At 43.7% G+C, this 22,591-nt stretch overlaps 1 protein-coding gene across 3 annotated transcripts in view; it reads left to right on the forward strand.

Moving 5' to 3' along the window:
* MCOLN2 (mucolipin TRP cation channel 2) overlaps positions 1–22,096 on the forward strand; it is a 51,525-nt gene extending 29,429 nt beyond the window's left edge. For all 3 annotated transcript variants that reach the window (XM_041749439.1, XM_041749441.1, XM_041749440.1), the window contains exons 7-14: positions 244–343; positions 6,115–6,227; positions 7,392–7,541; positions 9,056–9,157; positions 9,264–9,386; positions 17,000–17,206; positions 18,566–18,687; positions 21,275–22,096. In XM_041749439.1, the coding sequence (XP_041605373.1) occupies positions 244–343; positions 6,115–6,227; positions 7,392–7,541; positions 9,056–9,157; positions 9,264–9,386; positions 17,000–17,206; positions 18,566–18,687; positions 21,275–21,311 (954 nt within the window). In that variant the 3' untranslated portion in view covers positions 21,312–22,096. The remainder of the gene's footprint in view (positions 1–243; positions 344–6,114; positions 6,228–7,391; positions 7,542–9,055; positions 9,158–9,263; positions 9,387–16,999; positions 17,207–18,565; positions 18,688–21,274) is intronic.
* Positions 22,097–22,591: the final 495 nt, after the last annotated feature.

Raw genomic sequence — 22,591 nt, forward strand, 5'->3', positions numbered from 1 at the left:
TTTGCTCTGAGGTTTCTCTGCACCCAAACATGATTCAGTAGAACTTTACATATTCACCCTTTGGATCACATTTTTTCATTAATAATAGAAGTTTGTGAAGGAATCATGTGATGTGGACATTTTCATCAGTAGAATTAGTTTTGACTCAGTATGCTGTTTGGATGCCAGTGATATTTTAAGCAGAGATGATCCAGGGTGCCCGTTCTGTGGGGTGGTAACCTTTCCATACATTTGTGTCTCCAGATTACCTTTGACAATAAAGCTCACAGTGGCAAGATCAAAATTTATTTGGACAGTGATGCTAAAATTGAAGAATGTAAAGACTTGAACATATCTGGATCTAGTAAGTATGTTACCTGCTTGCCTGTCATGGATTATGGGTGATTTTTAGCCCTTTATTTTGGGACTTGGGATGTTTAAATGGTGATGGGAAGAAAGAGCTCCAGAAAACTCTTGAGCATTCAGTTCTGTACAGCATATCCTAAAGCTTTGCCTTTTTGTTCAGTTTCAGCAGGTGTTGATTACACACCTCTTGGGAGAGGCAGTGTTCCCAGTCTTAGGAGCTAAGTTTCTGGAGCCAGACTGCCTGGGTTTGGGTCTTGGTTCTGTTCACTGTGCCTGTGATCTTGGACAAATTACTTAACCTCTCTACTTCTTAGTACATTTCTCTATAAAATGAGGGTGATGGTATCTACCTTCCAAGATGTTGATTAGTAAATGAATTAGTAAGTCAAGAAAAGCACTGAAAACAAGAGTTGGCACATAGTAACCATGAAGCGCTATGGAAAGAGAAAGAAAATGCCTTAGTGAGAGAGACTGACATGCCTGTGAAATCTAAGCAGTGGAGATAGAAAGGGATGTGAATAAAGCAAGCAAAGGTTAACTTTGGGCCCGAGTGAGAAATAAAACCTAGCAGTGATTTTTGGAGAAAGTGTGCTTTGAGCCAAGCCTTTGACAATGGACAGAGATTAAAGCTTCAGAGCTCAGAGAGCAGCCTGGACAAACACTGGGTAGTGTACTGAGTTGTTACTCAGAAAACCCCTCTTCAGCCACAGTTTAAAACGGGCTATGCAGCACTTCCCACTGAGGGGGTTGTGATGGTGTTAATAATGGATTGTCATATTTCTTTTCTTAAAAATTTATGTATATATTTGAAATAGAGAGGGAGAAAGTGCAAGCAAGTTGGAGGAGGAGTAGAAGGGGCGGGGAGAGAGAGAGAGAGAGAATCCCAAGCCAGCTCCATGCTGAACATGGAGCGGGGCTTGATCCCACGACCCTGAGATCATGACCTGAGTGGAAATCAAGAGCCAGACACCTAACTAACCGAACCATGCGGGCACCCCGGATTGTCAGTATTTTTTAATTTACAAATTTTGTTGAATTTGCCTTTGTCCAAATTATCAGAACAGAGTAAAATGTAAAATACCTGTAGTTTTTAAACTATTTTAGATTTATTTTAATTTGGATTTGTTTGTGGCCCATTGCTGTTCAGTTATATAATACATCTTGAAGAGTGTAAAGGATTGGTTTCAGTATTTCCATTAACTGACTCAAGGCTCTGATCAGCATAGGCAGTTTTAGTTTCCTTCTGTTTGAAAGTGGTTTCTATTTCCCAGCAGACGCACTGTCTCCACAGAAGCGCACAGATCAGATGCATACTTGCCAAGTCCTAGTATAGGTTCAGCTATTTAATGTGAGAAAAGCTAACCTTTGTGTGCCATACAGGAAATGTGGTTTGGAACAGTCATTCTGACCGAATGAGTTAGTGGGTCACACCTGTTGTCAGAATATGGTTTTCTTCCTCCCCAGGGGCTGGTCCAGTGTTCGTGAGCTTTCCTTGCCTGTACTCAGATCAGAGCTCTGGCTCCCTTCTGTGGCCAGGAAGGAGAAACACAGACATCACAGACCTCTGAGTAGAAATACTAACATTTCTGTTTCTCCCAGAGCTGTGTCCTAAGAAACCAGATTGTGTTACTAGGAGAATATGAATTATGAATGATGTGCTGAAACCCTTAAGAAGCTGAAGTTTGGAAACCAGCTTGTGAAGTGGATTTTTTCCCTTCTGTCTATGGGTGTTGTCTGGTGGAATGATTGATTGCTCTGGCTTTGGAGGAAGTGGGAAAAGGCGAGGGTGACATCTGGTGGGATCTTTGTGCTATTTCCAGAAAGTTCTGAGGCTCCTTCAAGTCTGTACACTTAACCCTGTACACTTAACCCTTCAGGTCTGTACACTTTCTCTTCCTCTTGTCATTACCTATGTTATCTCAGGAAGAATGATGAGGGATTGTCCATTTTCACATACAAACTTCATGTCGCCTTTTATGACTTCTAATACCTATCCTAAGTTTGCCACTAACCTTCACTTTTAACTGGATTTTATAAACATAGCAAGTTGGGCATGAGGAGCAAAATTCCCCACTGGCGAGTGGTTTCCCAAGTGTCACAGGGGAAAGGGGGTTTAGTCGGCAGAGGAAGCCCTGGGTTAGAGTCCCTCAGGTGGGCAGTGTGGCAGTGCGTGCAGGACTTCTCAGGACCTCTGAGAGAGTGGGTGGTGTGTAGGGTTCCCTAACCATGTTGGCAGAGCATCTCTCTGGATTAGTGCTTTATTTTTATTTTTATTTTTTTAAATTTTTATTTATTTATGATAGGCACACAGTGAGAGAGAGAGAGAGAGGCAGAGACACAGGCAGAGGGAGAAGCAGGCTCCATGCACCGGGAGCCCGACGTGGGATTCGATCCCGGGTCTCCAGGATCGCGCCCTGGGCCAAAGGCAGGCGCTAAACCACTGCGCCACCCAGGGATCCCCTGGATTAGTGCTTTATAACCAAAGTATAATAAATGTTCCTGTGGAGCTAAATATAGATTCAGTAGAAGTAAGAAAGTGATTGCAATGTTCATAAAATACTTTTTGTAGCACACTAACTTGTCTTCTCAATAGATCAAATTAAAACAGAATATAAGAGAGAGACAAACTAAGAAACAGACTCTTAAAAAAAAAGATTTATTTTAGAGAGAGAGAGAGAGAGAGAATGAGGTGGGAGGGAGAGTCCTAAGCTGACTCCACGTTGAGCATGGAGCCCAACACAGGGCTCAATCTTATGACCCTGAGATCATGACTTGAGTTGAAACCAAGGGTCAGACAAACAAAAAGTCGGACACTTAACCTACTATGCTGCCTAGGCACCCCAAGGAACAGTTTCTTACCTTTAGAGAACAAACTGATGGTTACCAGAGGGGAGGGGAGTAGGAAAATGGGTGAAACAGGTGATGAGGATTGAGGAGGGCATTTGTCATGGTGAGTACCGAGTGATGGATGAAATTACTGAATCACTCTATGGTACACCTGGAACTCATAGTGTGCTCACTAACTGGAATTAAAATAAAAGAAATTTAAAAATTAAAAATATAAAAGTGTGTCCGAAGCTAATATGATAAACAACAACAACAACAACACAACCAGAATATGACACTGGTTTCTCTGTTAGGAGGGACTGTTTACCTTTCCAGATATGGGCCTCTGTTTCCCCATTCGTATATAAGACAAGGTACAAATAATCATAGAGGTTTTGTTCTAGTTGTATGTCAGAAAGGAACGTACTAGATGTTGTCCTTGCATTTCATAAGGTTTTCGGTCCTTCTTCCCAAGAACTATACCGATTCCCTCTGCCTCATTTCGCGGCTAGATAGGTAGGTAAGTAGGTAGGCAGATAGGTGGATAGTCAGTCAGTCTTGGGTTCTGGTTGAGTTGTTTTCTTACCTACCCATCAGATGTTATCTCAAGGTAACTTAAACTTCATAATTATAAAATGGCTATAAGTAAAAATAAGTGCTAGGTCCTGTTCAACAAGCACTTGATCTGGATTATTTCACCTGATTTCCTGACAGCCCATGCAGTAGGGACAGTTGCTTCCCCTATTTTGTAGTGGAAGCCTCTAAAGCTTAGTAAGGCTAAATAATTCTCTCAGTGAATTACATTTACTATCCGACTGTGCTCATAACCCACGGATGAGCTGCTTTGCCCTCAGACCTACCTGCCATTGTAGCTCACACCTTTGCATTATTTTTTTTTTTTAAGATTTTATTTATTTGTTCATAGAGATGCAGAGGGAGAAGCAGGCTCCATGCAGAGAGCCTGACGTGGGACTCGATCCAGAGTCTCCAGGATCACACCCTGGGCTGCAGGCGGCGCTAAACCGCTGCGCCACCGGGGCTGCCCCACCTTTGCATTATTAAACCCATGGACACTTGGTCTTTCTGTTAAATGCCTCTTTTGCAGAGGTGTCACTGGGGAGCGCCCCACTTTTTAATCCCTCTCGGGCACCCCGCCAAAGGTCACCTGTCCTCAGACCCATGCTGTCTCCCATGGCCCTTCCCAGTCTACGTCCTGAGCTCAGCTCTTCTCACAATTCCCCACATCGCTGCCCCTCTCCTTGTCCTTCCCAGTCTGTGTTTCCCTCTCAGGACCTCTCAGTGGTCTCTCTCAGTGGCCGGGTCCACACCCATGGCTTTTAACTACCACCAAGTCGTCCTCTCTTGTCGTGAATGTCCAGACTGAGCTCAGTTCACCCAAGACAGAAAACCAGGAGTCGTTCTTGGATGCTCCTTCTCTTATTGCTTAGGTCCCTCTGGAAACCAGGTAGACTGTCAGGCTGTCACGGCTCCATGCCTTCTCTCCCTCTGCCTGTAACTGAGCTCACACCTTCACGGGTTCCAATTTGGATTATTTGGTAGCCTTCTCACGTTCTGTGGGAGTCTCTGCATTCATCTGGAAGCACACTGAAGCATTATGAAAGCACAGTCACTGTAGTGTTGGGCAAACACACACAGTCCCCACTTCCTAGGGTTGGTCACTTACTGGAGAAGATGGACCTCAAGTGATGTACAGTAGGAACCGCTGGCAATGCTGTTCCTTCTCTGTGCTGTTCCAGGTGCTTTCACATATGAACTTGTGTAATTCTCACCACAGCCCTATGATAGAGTGGGTCCCCCCCCACCCTTTTTTAGATGAGGAATCTGAGGCAGCTTCCCCAAGGCCCCACAGCTTCTGAGTGCAGAGCTGAGATTCAGGCCAGCTCATTCTGCTCCCCAGACTACGTCTTTCTTGTTTTGCACTGTCTCTCTGCGCCTTGCTGTGCCCTTAGAAGATGTAATTACAGGGTCAGTGGCCATGAAACAGAGAAGGATAAAAGGAGCTCTGGGTGTGTGTACTTGCGGAGAGTGCGATGAAAGAGTATAGGAGGAGGCTAATAAAGATGGGAATTCAGGGAGTTCTGAGGAGGAAAACATTTCATCTGAAACCTGAGGCTGAAAAAGAAACATCTAACTTGCACGACAGGGAGGGCCCTGCTCTGGGCAGAGCAATCAGCACTTGCAAGGTCCCTGAGGCAAGAGAGCAAGCAAACCTGATAGGAGCAGGGATGGAGGAAGAACAGTATGGCCTCAAGGTAGAGAAGGTGGGGAGAGGAATGGCAGGTGATGAAGCTGCAGGAATGGGCAGGGGGCCAGGCATTGGGAATGCTCCCCTCAGGTCCCAGAGAAGCTGGGGCTACCGGTGCATCTTTCTCCATTACCTCCCCCCACCCCCATGCTCCTGGATATTCCACGCCAAAAATTTGATTTACTTCCTTTCCAAGAGGTTCTTTTCACCACGTGCAGAAGAAGCTAACTAAATTGGCCTTATTTGCTGGTAAAGAACTTACACAGTAAGGTTGAGAAGCAGGAGTGGGGATTCTGAGGAGTAGTGTTTTAAATTGCTCCCTCATTAATGGAGAACTTGATGTTTGTGCTTTTATGAAAAAGACAAACTCAAGAGTTTGTCAGTTTTGCCTCTTTTGAATAGAGCCCAAGTAGACCACTGTCTGTTGAGCTCTAGCCTATAGAAAATATTTTTAGTACATTTAGCAGAGAGCATAATATTTTTATGTGTGCAATCCTTAACGTCAGAGAATGTTTCACCCTGTTTAAAGACTTCTGAATGAATGCAGTGTGATTTGTTTCTGATGATTAAGTATTTATCATTTGAACTTCTTTTCAGACTGCCTTTTTTTTTTTTTTTTTGGAATTTTTTCCTAAGTAAGGTGCGTTTAACGTTTGAATTCTGTTTTTGTTCCTCAGTTCAGAAAAATACTCAGTATGTCCTGGTGTTTGATGCATTTGTCATTGTGATTTGCTTGGCATCTCTTATTCTGTGCACAAGATCCATTGTTCTAGCTCTCAGGTTACGCAAGGTAAGCGTGCGTTCCAATATTCTCCCTCCCTTCTTGGCTTCTGTCCTATTTGTCCAGACAGTGGACCCTTGACGTTGGGTCATCCTGCCCTTTCTGGAGCTCTCAATTAGATTAGATGCCTTTGAATGATTGCCCTCCCTTCTAGGCACTAATCAAGCTGAGGTGTAGAAGGTGAGTAAAGGCTCCTGGCATGTCAGGCGGGATCAGATAATTATCCTGCTTAAAACTGAGCTCCTAGGCACAAGTGCACAGTGGTGAACTCTCAAGCTTTTGAATGTTTCCAGTACGAGATCCTTTTAAATTCAGGAGTTGATCTTAAGAACAGAGTAATAGCATGTGTAGGTTTCATCTTTTGTCTCCAAATCAGAGTTCATTTTGACAGGGAGGCATGGTAAATGAGTTATAATGAAGCATAAAACACTTTATTCTATTTTTAAAAATAGTTTAAAAATTCTCTCCTGAGTTTCTTTTTACCTTTTTACCCTCAGAGTTCTTTTGAACATATACTTCAGCTTCCCACAAATCTTTTTCTGGTTTGTGGCATGTGGGTAAAAATGCAGACTGGGGTCAGAGGAAATAGGAAGTCATCAGTTGTGGATACCATTTGTAGAGCAAGAAAATAGTCTACATCCTGTTTTTCTTATTCTTGACCTTTGTTGTCTTATTTTGTAAATATCCACTTCTCTTACCTTTCTCCCAGGCCTCTTGATATTCTGAACCCAAGGTCAGAGTCCTGGGTCTGCCAAAGTTAGGGGGCACCATTGAGAGTGGCCACTGGCTCTCATTGTTGGGAGCACCCAATTCATGGTTAGCCTTTCTGAAGATAGGCCTGTTCATAGGGTTGTCAGATTGAAAGAGTTGATAATAGGTAACATACTGGGAACGTACTAGGTGTTAGCTGTTATGACAAGAGTCTCTTGGTGTTAGAGCATAAGCATTTGATGGTCACGTTAATTTAGCAGGTACTGGAATACTCACTTATAGCTACACTCGATTATGAGGGGAAGTAAGGGCTCTAGTCCCCACCCTCAAAGTGGATCTATCAAGTTCGGAAAGGTAATGTCGTATCATTTTACAGGCGACAGCACTGTTTTGCGCTTGTCTTCTCCTTCCAGAGGGCAGTGTGTGGTTTGTAAGAAATGCTTTTTAAAATGTTTGCCACAGAGATTTCTAAATTTCTTCCTGGAGAAGTATAAGCGACGTGTGTGTAACACCGACCAGTGGGAGTTCATCAATGGATGGTATGTCCTGGTGATTATCAGCGACCTAATGACAATAATTGGATCCATATTAAAAATGGAAATTAAAGCAAAGGTGAGGGGCAACCCATTTGAATCCTCTGTTCTTTCTATTCTTCTGGGTGACCCCAGGCACTTTGAGGTATAAAATCCTTACGGAGGCTACTTTGAGTCTCATGTTTTCACTTTTCTCACATCTGTATAACTGAAGCTTCCTCTGACTTCATTCCCCATCAAAGGAAAGTGAGAAAGCCATTGTCCTGTGGCAGATGATATTCCTATGAGCATCCCCCAGGAGACTCGGCAGCATCTTTAGATCAGCAACTGAAGTTTGAGAAGATTGACTGTTTGGGTGGGCTTCATTTTTTTTTTTTTTTTTTAGTTGCAGAAAAAGCAGCTGACCCATGAACCAGTCATGTCAGGAGCCAGTGGTGACCCTTGGGGACTGATGGGTGCTCTCAGAGGGGAATGAGGGTGGGAGTATTGAGTGGTCACCAGGCATCTGACGCTCTCTTGTTGTTCATTGATTTAATCTCACGACTGCTCAACGACAACTCCTCACCGGCCATCCTCCCCTCCATGCTGTCAGTGGAGTGGAATGTTACTCACGTCTATTTTTTTCATTCCTTAGAATCTCACAAATTATGATCTGTGCTCAGAACGTCTATGCTCTTTGTCTGGGTTGGCGTCATCACCACCTTTACCTCCTAACCACAGTGTCTCCCTCCTCTCTGCTCTCACTACTCTGGCTTTCTTCAGCCTATCTTCCTCTTTGGGCTGCACTGCTGCAACAATCTCCTCATTGGCTTTCCTGTGTTCTCTCTTATATTCCTCAGGTCCATCCACACCACTGTCAGACTCATTTTCTTGAAGTATCTAAACCCTCTGCCTCATGGGCCCACTGGGATGAAGCCATCTCCTTTCAGCAAATGGCCTCTGCAGTCCTCATCATCTTGCTCTGCTTCCCTCCCCGTCCTAGCTCTCCCAAACCCATCAGTACTCATCTCTAGGACATCCTGCCCGCTCTTGGCCTTGTGCCTCTGTGTAGCCTTTGTCCATTGACCTACAGTACCCCTGCCCAGCCTGTCGTCCAGGCACACCTCCATTTTAGAGTCATGCCATGGAAAGCCCTAGGTGACAAGCTGGGCGTTGTGGCTCTTGTTGCACTTAGCATATTGCGTTATAACTGTGTTTGTGTGTTTGTCTCCTCAATGAGACCCAGAAGTCCTTGAGAACGGTAACTGGCTTAACAAATCAGGTTGGAGCTTTCTTTCAAAACTAACTGAGTGGTATTATTTGATATTTAACAAGCACCATTACTTTATACTCTTTAATTGCCTAGGTCAGTAGTAAAGGCAATTTCTACTTTAGGATATTGTTTGAACAGAAACTCAGTTTAATCACTTCAAATACTAAGAGGAAATGAGAAACACATTTGGAATTGGGCTATTTTTCTTCTTCAGTTTACAGCTCTTAGTGGCACCTATAGAGAGGCAGGCTGTCTATTCTTTTCCAGTCAATTTAAAATGAGGCTAGTAAGGGGAGTGGAGTGGAATGTTTTTACTCACGTCTATTTTTTCCATTCCTTAGAATCTCACAAATTACGATCTGTGCAGCATTTTGCTCGGAACGTCTACGCTCTTTGTCTGGGTTGGCGTCATCAGATACCTGGGGTACTTCCAAGCATATAATGTAAGGATGTGGCATTGGGTTGGGCACTGGGATGGAGACTCATTTCTTCTTTGGGTCCTACTTGGCTACTTTTTAATTACCCCCATTCTGCTGGTCTTTATTTCAGGTGCTCATTTTAACAATGCAAGCCTCACTGCCCAAGGTTCTGCGCTTCTGCGCCTGTGCTGGTATGATCTATCTGGGCTACACGTTCTGCGGCTGGATTGTCTTAGGACCATATCACGACAAGGTGTGCAGCCCTCATTCTTTCCTCTGCAAATTAGGCACTTGGGACCCTTACAAGTGGGTCCCTCCACTGCCCTGCTTTCTGCTTTGCTCTAGCATGTACCCTCGACACCAGTAAGATGTATCTTTGCGTCAGTTTTCTTTCCCTTTTCAGGATATTGAAGCGACTTCAGAATATTGAAACAAGAACTGTAGGATGGTAACCGGAGTTACATTTCCTAGTTGTCTTGGACTGGCTTCTGGGGGGAAGGGGCATCACATACTCACCCAGCTGATCATCAGATGAGAAATGTTTGGACATGAGATCACTATAATACAAATGAAAATGAAATGGGAGCAAATTATTATAATATCCTTCTAACTTAAAGGGTTAGGGTTTTCATCCCCATTAACTGAGAGGAGTGAAGGTGACAGAGACTGCCCAGAATGACCATCTTAGGTCTGTGATTAAAGTGATAACACCTGTTGGCTTTGCAGGTGGTTGATTGCAGGGTCATCTTACTACCTTATGAAAGATCAGTATCTGAATTCTCAACTGTCGCTGGGCTTTGGTCAGCAGCAGCATCTCAGGGACATGGAAGTCACTTCCAGATGTTCTTGTTTAAACAGATAAATTTGATCGATAGACGATGCCTCAGGAAATGAAATTAGGTAGGCCTTGTCTTCAAACCAAAAAAAGAAGTGAAAGGAATTATTGCATCTTATCGGTTTTCATCCACGGGCCTCTGTCAGTTGGAACAACGGAAACAACACGGTGAACAATGGTAACAGCTATTACGTGATGCTCGTGTTAGGTACTGTCTGCTCTTATTTCATCTCGGTAGCCCAGGGGACTCTTATCTTGGCTTAGGTTCTCTGCAAGGAGGAAAGAAGCAAAAATGCAAAGGATTATGTTGGAGCTTGTAGGACAGCTCAGCCTTAGGTTTGACCTTGACAGTTGCATTAAACAAAACATGATCAAATCTGGTTTGCAAACTGCTCACAAGAAGCGAGCGGTCCACAAAGCTCCAGCTTCCTGTGTTTGCATAATAAAATAACTACACACACACACACACACACACACAGGTTTCTCCTCTGCAAGTGTTATACTGAACATGTCCAAAGAGAATTCCTGTTTGAGAAACTGTATAATTAACAAAGTGACAATCGCTGGGTTAATAGTAAATCTTGATAATCTTATTGCTCTTCCAATTCCATGCCACTGCGTTAAAGATGACTCATGAGTAAAATTGTTCTTTGATATAATCTCTGTGATCTGGAGAACTTACTGTCTTAGTACTGAGGAAAATTTACATTTTTCTTCCTGATGTTGCCTCCTGCTCTGAATGCGTCTCCACATTTTTGTCACTGGAGGGCAGTGTTGCACCGTGTGGAATGAACACTGAGCCTAAGAGTTTCTGCCTCAATTCCGGCTCCAAGGTCTCAGGATGAGGTTTCTGTCTCCTTTGCCCTTCCTCTCTCCTACTCCATCATTATTCTGGAAGGTGCTCAGATAATGTTGCTTGAATTTTACTAACCTAGCTACCATTCTCGAGCATTATATGCTAATTAATATAGTTCTGAGTATAGAACTAAATAATCTAAGTTCTTGGGGGATCCCTGGGTGGCGCAGCGGTTTGGCGCCTGCCTTTGGCCCAGGGCACGATCCTGGAGACCCAGGATCGAATCCCACATCGGGCTCCCGGTGCATGGAGCCTGCTTCTCCCTCCGCCTGTGTCTCTGCCTCTCTCTCTCTCTCTCTCTCTATCATAAATGAAAAAAAAAAAATTAAAAAAAAAAAGAAAGAAAATAAATAATCTAAGTTCTTTACCTCTTGCTCTGTCAACCCTCCCAGCAGTCCTGTGGGGAAATATTCTATTTCTTTTACCAAAAATACGGTTCTTTTTTTTTTTTTTTTTTTAATTATGATAGTCACACAGAGAGAGAGAGAGGCAGAGACACAGGCAGAGGGAGAAGCAGGCTCCATGCACTGGGAGCCCGACGTGGGATTCGATCCTGGGCCTCCAGGATCGCGCCCTGGGCCAAAGGCAGGCACCAAACCGCTGCGCCACCCAGGGATCCCCAAAAATACGGTTCTTAATATGTTAATTTTCCCGAGGCTACCCAGCTAGTAAAGAGCAGAGATAAGATTCAAACCCAGATTTGTCTGCCCCAAAACATGTGCTTTGACCAATAGCCTGCAGGGATTTTCTTGGTATTACCTAAAACAGATTATTACAAAAGAGCATTTAGTTTGACCTATGAATAGATCAACTGTGAGAGGAGATCCACTAACCAGTTTTATTTCTCTCAACGTGTGAACCTTGGAGAAAATGATGTTATTTATTTTGTGAGTCTGAGTGTGTTTTCGTATGTTTGGTTCTGCCCTTTTTTAAGAATCCCAGTGAGATTGGGATGCTCTGGACAAGTGCTATCCAATAAAAACATGAGAGCTACAAATGAGAGCCACATGTGTACTTTCCAATTTTCTAGTAGCCACATTTAAAAAAGGAACAGATGAGGTGATTTGAATTATGTATTTGTTTAATCCAGTATATCCAAAATATGAATAGATTTCTTTAGCATGTACTCAGTATAAAACATTGAAATAATCTACATTTTTTTTTAGTACTTTGAAGTCTAATGTGTATTTTATCCTAATAGCACATGTCACCCTGGACTAGCTGCCATGTATCAGGGACTCAATAGTCACATGTAGCTACTGGCTGCCATGGTGTACGTTGCACCTCTTGATTTGTACCTCCCACTTAATGCCAGCCTTCCATTTCTCCCCCAGAAGAGCAGAGGGACAAGGGCTGTCTCTAGGGTTGCGTGGCAGGTCTGTTTATGGCATCTACCTTTCATCTCTAGCCGGACTTTCATATTGGGGAAATGCATACTTGAATCAATCCAGTGAATGCATTTGTCAGTGGAGGGAGAAAACCTTCACTCTGGTTCTGGACTTTTGTGCTTTTCTTCTCTATTTTGCTGCTGCTGCTGCTGCTGCTTCTTCTTCTTCTTCTTCTTCTTCTTCTTCTTCTTCTTCTTCTTCTTTCTTTCAATCTGAAGTTTAAAATGTTTACTGCCCCTTGCACCCCTTCCCCTGCAAATTAATCCAAACCGTCAGAATGTTTAGATTCTCTGTCAGCATCTGTTGAATCAGAAGACCTTTCGAATTACCTGAAGCCTTGAGAAGCTGGGCACCGCAGCAAGCATTTTCTAGGATTTCTAAAATACAGCACCCTTGGGTGTGGAAGCTAACTCTTCCTTTAAACAAACAAGCAGAACCACTCTGAAAGGGAGGTATCAGGAAAACTAGATTCACACTGCGGTTCGCTTGGCAGCAGGACTCCCATATTTTAGCTCCCTAGTTTCCTGTCAGACATTGGATTTCAGTGGCTCAACTGAAAGGCAGTAAGGGTACAAGTGTCCTGCCAACGTTGATTCCATTGCTAATGGGCTTGGGCACAGTGCCCTCTCAAAATGTCTGGGCAGCGAGGACTAGAGACCGTTGATGTTTAATAATTCAAGGTGAGGTTTGGAAGAACATTATTCTGATGCGGCCCTTACATTTCCAGAGGACTTTTTCACTGTGAAGGATAAATCAGTCTTCACCTTGTCCTCATTTTACAAATGAGAAGGCCAAGCCATCGAAAAATGGTTGGACTCTGCTGACACCCTGCGTGGAAGCTCAGCAGGGCCCACAGGACATCCTTGAGCTTTCAAGGCTTCTTTTTTTTAAAGCCAAGCTCCTCTCTTATTCAAAACAACTGTTAGCCACTTAAAATGTTTTCCCTGAATGTTGCATGAGGTTCTCAGGACCAGCTCTTGAAGCAAGTTTTTATGTCATTCTCCATAATATGCCACTGTCGGTTGTGTTTTCATTCAAATGAAAGTTCTCTGTGGCTCAATCACAAGTGATCATTTTGCAGAACAAATGCTCACGTTCTCTGTGGTTCCATAGAACCTAGGGACACTCTTTATGGAAATAACCATTTAATGCTTACTAAATGTCTACTGTATGCCAAATATTGTCAGGTTCTTCTAGACTGAGGTCTTCGAGGGCAGTGACTACGGCTCGTTGCTCTTTGCATTCCCATGCCCAACATGATGAGTAGAATATGGTAGTGGCTCAGCAAACTTTTTAATGAATAAAACCCAGAGGGACAGTAGGGGCTTACAACCTCATAGGAACCAATGCAATTCCCTATAAATGTAGTCCTTCAAGACCAGAAGCACCTGAGGATCTTATTCTCCTTACCCTGGGTATTATTAAAGTTCACTTCCACTGTAGATTTTGGCCACCGAAACTGACTGTGTGGCTCAGGGCCGCTTCTTGAGGTACAGAATGGCAAGGTGTGTGCCACTTAGTTTATTGGGTCTCTTTTACATTTTTGGTGGGTTAAAATAAATCTCATGTGCATAGAGGAGAGGGAGGTGTGATGGTTGTGAACAACATTACCATTGAGGCAGGCATGATATCTAGGATGCTTCTGAGTAACTGCAGAAGAGAGTAAAAAACAGATTTGATATGTACCCACCAACTGGATATTTGCAGTTTTAGTGAGGCACAGACTGTTACGGGTTCTTGAAACTAGAGAAAGGAATTGACTGGCTTCCAAAAGAATTATTAATGGTGCCGGCAGAGTCGTAATTCATGTCCATAGAAACCAGCCTTGATTTCATTGTCCAAAGGCTAGTTGGGATGGAAAATATTTGCTCTGGGAACTGCCCGTCTTACTGTTAAATAATCTGCATATTGTTAAGTGATTTGCTCAAGTGGACGTTCCCTCCAGATCTCTGCGGAGAGCAACTTTAGAGGTTTTCAGAGCTGTTGCTGATGCGGTAAAGGCATGGGCATGACTTTTGTTTGGGCTACATCAGTATACTCTCCCTGGGTTACAGGCTTTACCCTGTGCGTTCAGTCATGGAACAGGGAGTTAGGACATGGTGTATATTACTTTGCTGGGGTTTGGAGAAGCGTATAAAACCAACTAGAAGACAAGCTAGTGGTTGACTGTGATGCAGAGAACAGGGAAGGGGCTAGAACTGCCAGGACAGTCTGTCTTGAAGTAGACCTTGAAGTCGCCTTTCCACATTGGCTTAATGGAACACAAGGATGCGGAGGGCATTGGAGGGGGGAGAAGGACATCCATCAGGCGAAGAGAACACATCATGAGGGAAAGAGAAAGAAGGGGGCCTGGTGTGTGGGTATAGACAGGCACAGAATGCGACATCGACTCTGAGGAGCAGGAAAAGAGGCCACGTGAAGAAGAAACTTACCCCAACTTTCTTGGTTTGGATTTTTACTTTGCAACCTACCTTTGTGTATATCCGTAAGCAAGAGAAATAACCTGAAGGCCATGTGTTCTATGAAGTTTAGATTTAATAAGGTTTGGACTGCAGGACAAAGAGGCTGGAATAAGGAAGACTTGCTTGGAGGTTTCCATAGCAATCCAGGTGTAAAGTTGACATCAGAGTGGATCAGGAAAACATCAGAGGAGCAAACAGCCCTTCAAAGAGGGAAGAGCGGGGAAGGCTAATCAATTCGATGTGTAGTTTTAAGTACTTGATTATTTTGGAGTAAATGCTTCTTTGATAGGAGACTGAAGTCAGTGACAGAAATTGGAGATTTCAAGGGAAAGGCTGGTTCCCGGCTTAGGGGGTGGGAGGTTGTACCTTACGACCTGTGAGTGGAGGAGTTCTTGTAGGCGTTTGTCAGGGCCAGGGCTACCCCCAGAGCCACACGGACTCAGTGGACATGTGCCCCTCGTGCTAAGTAAGGACAGAATTTGGTTCAAAACTCTACACTAACTTGCCCCCTCTGTGTTTGAAAACTGCATTGTTGGAGCCTCTGGGTGGCTCAGTGGATTAAGCGGTTAAGCATCTGCCTTTGGCTCAGGTCATGATCTCAGGGGTCCAGGGATCAAGCCGGAGTCCCGCTCCCTGCTCAATTGAGAGTCTGCTTCTCCTTCTGCCTCTGCCTGACGCTCCTGCTGCTTGTGCTACCCCCCACCCCCCACCAGCTCTCTGTGTCAAATAAATAAATAAAATGTTTAAAAAAAAAAAGAAGAAAACTGCATTGTCTTTTGCCTATTAGGCCATTATTTTACATTCCACTAATGTTGAACCCTCGAGATGGCCCTCGAGATGTCCATTTATTAAGCACCTGCTGTTTGTTAGTTGCCATGGCAATCACTGGTCAACCACTTAAGGCAGGATGGCTGCCTGTGGGATTCCAGTGATTCGACACTGCGCACGCTCAGCCCCTGGAGCCTCCCACTAACCTCCTACTAGCGGCATTTCTCCCTGGCACATCAGACTTGGCTCGTTGAAAACTGAGTCCCCCAGGTGTCTGTCCCTTCCCAGGCTTATCTTCATCTCTGCTTCCCCCTCTCCCCAGTCTCTCCTGGATTCCTTGCCAACCAGGCTCCTGCACACACCTCTCGAGGTCTCCCTGCCCCTAGGCTTTTCTCATTCTAAATCTTCTGAGCGCTGGGATTGCCTTTAACAAACACAGATCACATTATGTCACTTTTCTGAGTGAAGGTTTTACTGTTTTCAAGTCAGGGCCTGTATTAGTGTGAAGTGTGTAGAAGCGCACAGGAGGCCTTTGCAGCAGGCATAGACACACCTCTCCAGCCACTTCCCAGGCCGGACTCTGCATTTCTCCTGTGTTCGCTGAGCAGATCCTCCCCTTTCTCCTCTCACTAGCGAACTACTCAGCCTTCAGGCCCTACTTCGAGGGTTGCTCTCCTTACCCTAGCTCTACCACAGGGCGTTATGTGGTGTACGTTACATGGTATCTTGATTATGGCCTGTCCACTGTTAGCATGGAAGCCCCTCGAAGGCACGAGCTGTGATCCTTCATCATTTGACACTTTCCCACCCTTTGTAATCTTTAGTTTTTAATGTGTTAAAATTACCCAGGCCCATGTTTGGAAGGACTAAGGTGAAACCCTCCACATAGCAAAACTTTCTTGAGACTGTGCTACGTCTCAGCCTCTTCTCTCTCTGCTGGTTGTAGAATACAGCCCCCACTGTTCTTTCAGAAAGAAGTTTGGCTGATTAGACCCAATAACAGGAAAAAACATTGTGCTAAGAAATGCTTATTACATTGTCTTTTATAATAACAAATATTATCGGGATGTCTCGCCGAGGGAAATAGTTAAATTTGACATCCAAGAGATGGTCTGTTGTATAAAGGCTTTCTAAGTGTGAGCCAAAATCAACAGTCAGACCCTAAACCACCTGAGCCACCCAGGCACCCCAAGGAGAGTTTTGAATAATGTTTTCTTATTATGGTATATTCTGAATGTTTTAAAATGAACATTACAGGCACCTGAGCGGCTCAATTGGTGAGGTATCTCCCTTCGCTCAGGTCATGATCTCAAGGTTCTGGGATCAAGCCTCATGTCGGGTTCTCTGCTCAGCAGAGAATCTGTTTCTCCCTCTGCCCACCCACTGCTGTGCTCTCTTTCTCTCAAGTAAATAAAATATTCAAAAAAGTAAATAAAATGAGTGTTACTTAATAGTAACAACAACAACCACAACTAAATAAGCTAACTAGATACTTCTCTGCTTTTTTTTGGATAATACCTCTTAAAAGCTAATTTTGGTTCCCCCTCCTCCCCACAGTTTGAAGATCTGAACACAGTTGCTGAGTGTCTGTTCTCTCTGGTCAATGGCGATGACATGTTTGCGACCTTTGCTCAAATCCAGCAGAAGAGCGTCCTGGTGTGGCTGTTCAGTCGCCTGTACTTATACTCCTTCATCAGTCTTTTTATATATATGATCCTCAGTCTGTTCATTGCACTTATTACAGACTCTTATGACACTATTAAGGTAAGTAATATTTCCTGCCAAAAAACAACAGCAAATTCTGTGTGGTTTGGAACACGGGAGAAGAGTATGCTTTTTACTTAAAATAGTACAATTTTATTTTGATTTTGAGGGTGTTTTTAGGAAAGAAACTTTTTTAGGTGCTGGTAGTTAATTTTAAATATGCATTTAGGGCATTGTCCCTGTCACCCCGACCAGGGTGGACTGTGGACTGGTTTGGAAGTGTGTTGGAAAAGAGAAAGGACATGGGTCAGGATGGGCTGAGCCTGGTAAGGCAGGTAGTTGGGCTGTCAGCCTCAGCAGTGACAGGTGTGCCTGCCTGTCCTGGAGCTTAAGTTTTGAATAAGCTTCAGTGAGAAGGGGTGACTGCCACCTTGACAGCCTGTCCAGAAATGAGCACACCTATACACGGGATGACCTAGCCATTTGTGTGGTATAGGTTTCCTTGAAATTATGAAAGGTAAAGCTTTGGGGGCTGCTTCACTTCCTTCCTCCCTGAGCCACCCTGTGAATTCCGTATCCTTTTAGACTGGATCTATTGAACTGATTTGTAGCTCGAAGGAAGTTCTGTGCTGCCTATGTGGTGGCACCTCCACACCAGATAGTCCTGCTTGGAAAATCCTGTTTTGAGACCAGTGTCTGAACAACCAAGGGTGTCTTGGGGGTTTGCCCTCTTCTTAAGCCCTTTTCAGGCTAATTCAGAAGAAGACCATCCATTGGAAATGCTCCTGGGGACTTTGTTTGTCAATGGGGAGATGAGCGCTCATGTGGGAATGGGTGGTTGGCTCTTGTAGCAGGGTAGGCATGGAGACAGGAGCTACATTCTCTTACCCTGTGGGTTCCTGTCTTTGATGTGGCAGTGGCACTGTAAGTGGGCCAAGCCTGGGTGACCTCACTGAGCATGAGTGAGCGGATCTCAGGGTGTTTGTATCTGTCGGGAAGAACCTGCTGCTTTCTGACGCACTAGGTGACCAGCTTCTATAAAAGTAGAGGAACTGGGGATTGCTTCCCTATAGAGTCTACATTGGCAGTAGGGAAAGGGGAAGTCTTATCTGCACTTAAAACTAGCAATAAAAATTTTGGCTTATGACTCTTTCCTTCATTCCCTTTATTATTGCACGCCTCCCCTGCCCAGCCATGGCTTTCTTTCTGGGATTTTTAGATTGTTTCTGTTCCCATGGTGGCCCTGGCTTGGCTTTCTGGGACTGACAGATTGATGCATCGCTGCTAATATCAGTTCTTGGATCTGAGCTAGCAACGTGGGAGAGTTTTATTTTAGCAAAGGTGGGTTTGATGTGTTGACAGAGGGAACAATTTCTCATGCTCTCTGAGTAAGGTAACAACATTGTGTACTTTTTACAGAAATACCAACAGAATGGGTTTCCTGAAACGGATCTTCAGGAATTCCTGAAGGAATGTAGTAGCAAAGAGAAGTATCAGAAAGAGTCCTCAGCCTTCTTGTCCTGTGTCTGCTGCCTAAGGAGGTAGGTATTGTGTTTAACCAGGTCTCCATGCTCCTGAGGTGAGCTTCTCTGTGGCCTGGACAAAGAGTTCTTCCAAGGTTTACTCTACACTCAGAAATCAGCTTATTGTGGGAAATACTTCGTCTTTCATTTTTCCTCCCACTGAAACTGGCTTCAGAAATGAATTGTTTCTTATAAAACAGGGTAGAAAGCAACGTGACATGGTTGAAATCTCTTGGGAATGTTATGAGACTCTGCTGAGAAGGCATGAGTGATATCCCGAAAGTCAAGAAGGTGAACTCTGAGGTGGCCAAGAAAGAGGTCCAAACTCTCGTTATTCTTAGAGGTGGTGCTCTGGGAACGTCAAAGGCCTTTTCCCTTTCTGCAATATTTGGTGGAAATAACCTTTCTTTTTTTAAAAAGATTTTATTTATTTATTCATAGAGACATACACAGGGAGGGAGAGAGAGAGAGAGAGAGAGAGAGAGAGAGAGAGAGGCAGAGACACAGGCAGAGGGAGAAGCAGGCTCCATGCAGGGAGCCCGATGTGGGACTCGATCCCGGGTCTCCAGGATCACACCCCGGGCTGCAGGCAGCGCTAAACCACTGTGCCACTGGGGCTTCCCAGAAATAACCTTTCTTGAGCAAAGCAGGAAACTTGCTCAAGAGGAGGCTGTGTGTAGCCCTGGTTGGGAACACACATCAGTAGCCTGCATTGACCAATGGCACTTTGCTCATGTTCAGGACACTTATGCAAATGGTCTATACCTCAGGGGCAAAGCATCTGCGTAGTGTTCTGGGGACTAGAATGGGGGTCATATGAGGATAGCTTTCTTAATTGTACCCATATTTGTTTTCATGTGAAGTTGGAGGTGGGGTTGTTGGCTAAAAATATCCCCTACCCATGTTTTTTGAGAATTCTCTAAACCAAATTCCTGAAGGAAGATGGAGGAGCCTAATTGCTGCTTAAAAACCACAGGATGTATTTTCTGTTAATCAATTCATACCGCATCTTGGGATTTTGAAATGATATGATTGAGCATTTCCAAAGAATGTCTGGTAAATATAAAATGAGGTCTTCTGAGAAAAGTGAGGTTTTTAAAAATCACATTTCTTCCTCTCAGAGCATTAAACTGTTGCCATAGAAGCTGGGATAAAGGGAAACTAATTCTCCTAATAGGCAGCTGCTTCCTAAGAGACACCTTATATAAGGAATTCTCGCAGAGCTGCTTTTTCTAATGTGTATTTAACTGTAAAGAAAAAACATTCATCAGAGAATGTAATGGTGAATTCTGGGAAGTCACCAGTCTTTGGTGTTTGGTTTTTGGACCTCAGTGTGCATCACAAAAAGCCACAGGACGTTGTTAAATGTTTTCTTGTGTAGCCATATGGAACTAGTAGAAGGTTTAAGGGATAGAAGAGAAAAGTTCTTGATCAGATTGAGTCTGAGAGATGAGAACAAGTAGCAGTGTCAGCAGACAGTCACTGTATGGTGTGCTAGGGGCCATTGAAAAGATGCTAGTTCAGAGGAGGGTCTGCTTATAATTTTGAATGAAAGAATTAAATGCAAGGAGGGAGTCTACCAAGGAAGTCAACTGAAGAATGTTGAAAGTTTTCAACAAAGAGGATATCAAAAATAAAAACAGAAGTGTCTATTACCAGAGATGATCATGGGTGAAGTCAGCTAGAACAGTTTTAGTTGAGTCATCAGATCAAGGCCTGGATCCCAGGCAGATTTGGATGGACCCTGCTAAGGGTAAATGAAGCTCATGGGACTGATGCAGGAAATGGATTGTAATGAGAATAAGTGATGGCTTTGACTCCATCAAGAACTCACTATGCCTGATTGTGTTTAAAGGCTAGGAACCTAAGAATGGTATAAATTGAGGAAGGCCATCAACGGAGAGTAAATATTGGAGAAAGCCCTCACTGAGGGAAACTAGGGAGTAAGGGCATCACAGATATTGGTGTCTGGGCCTCCTGGCTGGTGCCCATGACTGACGGCACCAACTATCACAGCTCCACCTCCTGCAGAACACAGATGGTGGTCATTCTTTTTTAATTAAGCAGTCCAGGAACCAGCACAGACTAATTCTCCTTCAAATTATTGACAGAGCTTCTAGCCTGATCATCAGAACACCTTGGGTTTCTGTTTTGGATCCTACCAGTTACTGAATTTGTCCCGTGACCTCTCCTTAACCTTCTGGTCCTTTCAGTGCCACAGGCTGCAACATACGATCTCTGAAACCTCTTCTAGTTCTACTATGGTGTGATTCTTTGGAAAGATCTACTTGGCTGGACAGCTGCAGAGTTAATCTTTCCCCTTCTCCACTGCAGCGAAGGGGACAATCCATTGTAGCCATCGAGTGAGGCTTTGCCAATGTAGGGGATTTAGGGTCCCAGGACAAGGACAGCTCCTCAGAATTGCCAAAAGCATCCACTCAAACCAAAAATGATGTGCATTGCCCTTCTTAATTTTTCTTCTTCTTATATGTGGCACTCAGCATGTCTAGAACCTGTACATGCCTAGAACATAGAGTATTCCTATTCCTTTTCAAAGATTTTGAAATCATTGTTTTCTCTTTCATCCTCCCCCTTTCTGACACAGGAAAGGAAGTGATGACCACTTGACACTTGTCAACTAAAATCCTTCTGCTAAAGATAATCGGGTGTCAGGCCTCTTTACCCAGTGACAATGCAGAGGGACCCCAAACAACTTGGACCAGCAGTTCCAAAAATCCCAACTTTTTTATTTGTGGAGAGGGAAAGAGGACTGTCACCTGGTTGAACACAACTGAAGTTCCAAAGTTCCTCTTATAAACTTGGATGATGAAGAATAGACCAGAGTCAACTACTGAGCATTGGTGCAATAGAGCAGTGACAATGAAATTCTGCATTGGACTTTAATTTATGACATCACAATGTTGGGATGGAAAAAAAATGTCACATTTCAGAGTGTGCAAAAACAATGGCACCTAAAGTCATGTGTTGAAAGTTGTGTGTTTATCATCCAATAAGGATTTGTTTTAAAAGTGGTTCTTGGACTAGAAGACATTTGTAAATTCATGGTATGCACAGAAATGAAGTTGGTTGCAATACTAAATTAAAAATTCCAAGCTGGAGAACTATTACGCCTTTTAAAGAACACACTTAAACCAACAAAAAGACCTCTTGTAGTGGACATTTCTGGGCCTGTGTGTGTGTGTGTGTGTGTGTTTGTTTCAGCATGACAGGAAGCAGCTGTTGGCATGTTCAGTGAGATAAATTGGAAGCAGAATTATTTGGACATGTTGTCATTTGTGCTAATTGTTGATTGTGCACACATGACATGTGGAAATGAACTGTAGCAGTGGTCACTCCTTTTAACAGTTGAACTCCACTATGGTGGTGATTTACCCTTGTCAAGCAAGGAAAAATGGTATTTTTTTCCTAAATAAATTTATTTTTTATCACAAAAAATGGAGTTACTGCTATTTTTTTAGTGTAATATTTCTTAATATCAACTTAGCACGAAATTCAGATCACATCTCTTTTGACTATCTGGTCTCCAAAAGGGATATCTCACTTTCTTAAAGGCAGTGAAGGAGGGCTAATATGTAGAAGTTAGTCAATAAATATTTATGATAAGGTCTTAAGATCACTTCATGCATGGATTTATTTCATACTTGAGCTATCTTTCAGGGGTCAACTATTTTAAATTTATTAGAGAAGAGAATTTGAATTAAGCAGAACCCTCATCCCAAGGCTCTCCCTCTTTTTTCCCTGCCCTCTCCTGCCAAGCCCCTGTCAGATTTCCTTTCTCATACCCCTTTCCTTGTCCCCCCTACTTTCTTCATTTGCCGGTACCAAATCTAGGCCAGGAAAATCATTCACTTAATACCACTAGCATTAATAAGTGAGTGACTCATGTCTACACACAGAATAC

The sequence above is a fragment of the Vulpes lagopus genome, chromosome 3 (assembly GCF_018345385.1).
Source record: "Vulpes lagopus strain Blue_001 chromosome 3, ASM1834538v1, whole genome shotgun sequence".
Taxonomy (NCBI): domain Eukaryota; kingdom Metazoa; phylum Chordata; class Mammalia; order Carnivora; family Canidae; genus Vulpes; species Vulpes lagopus.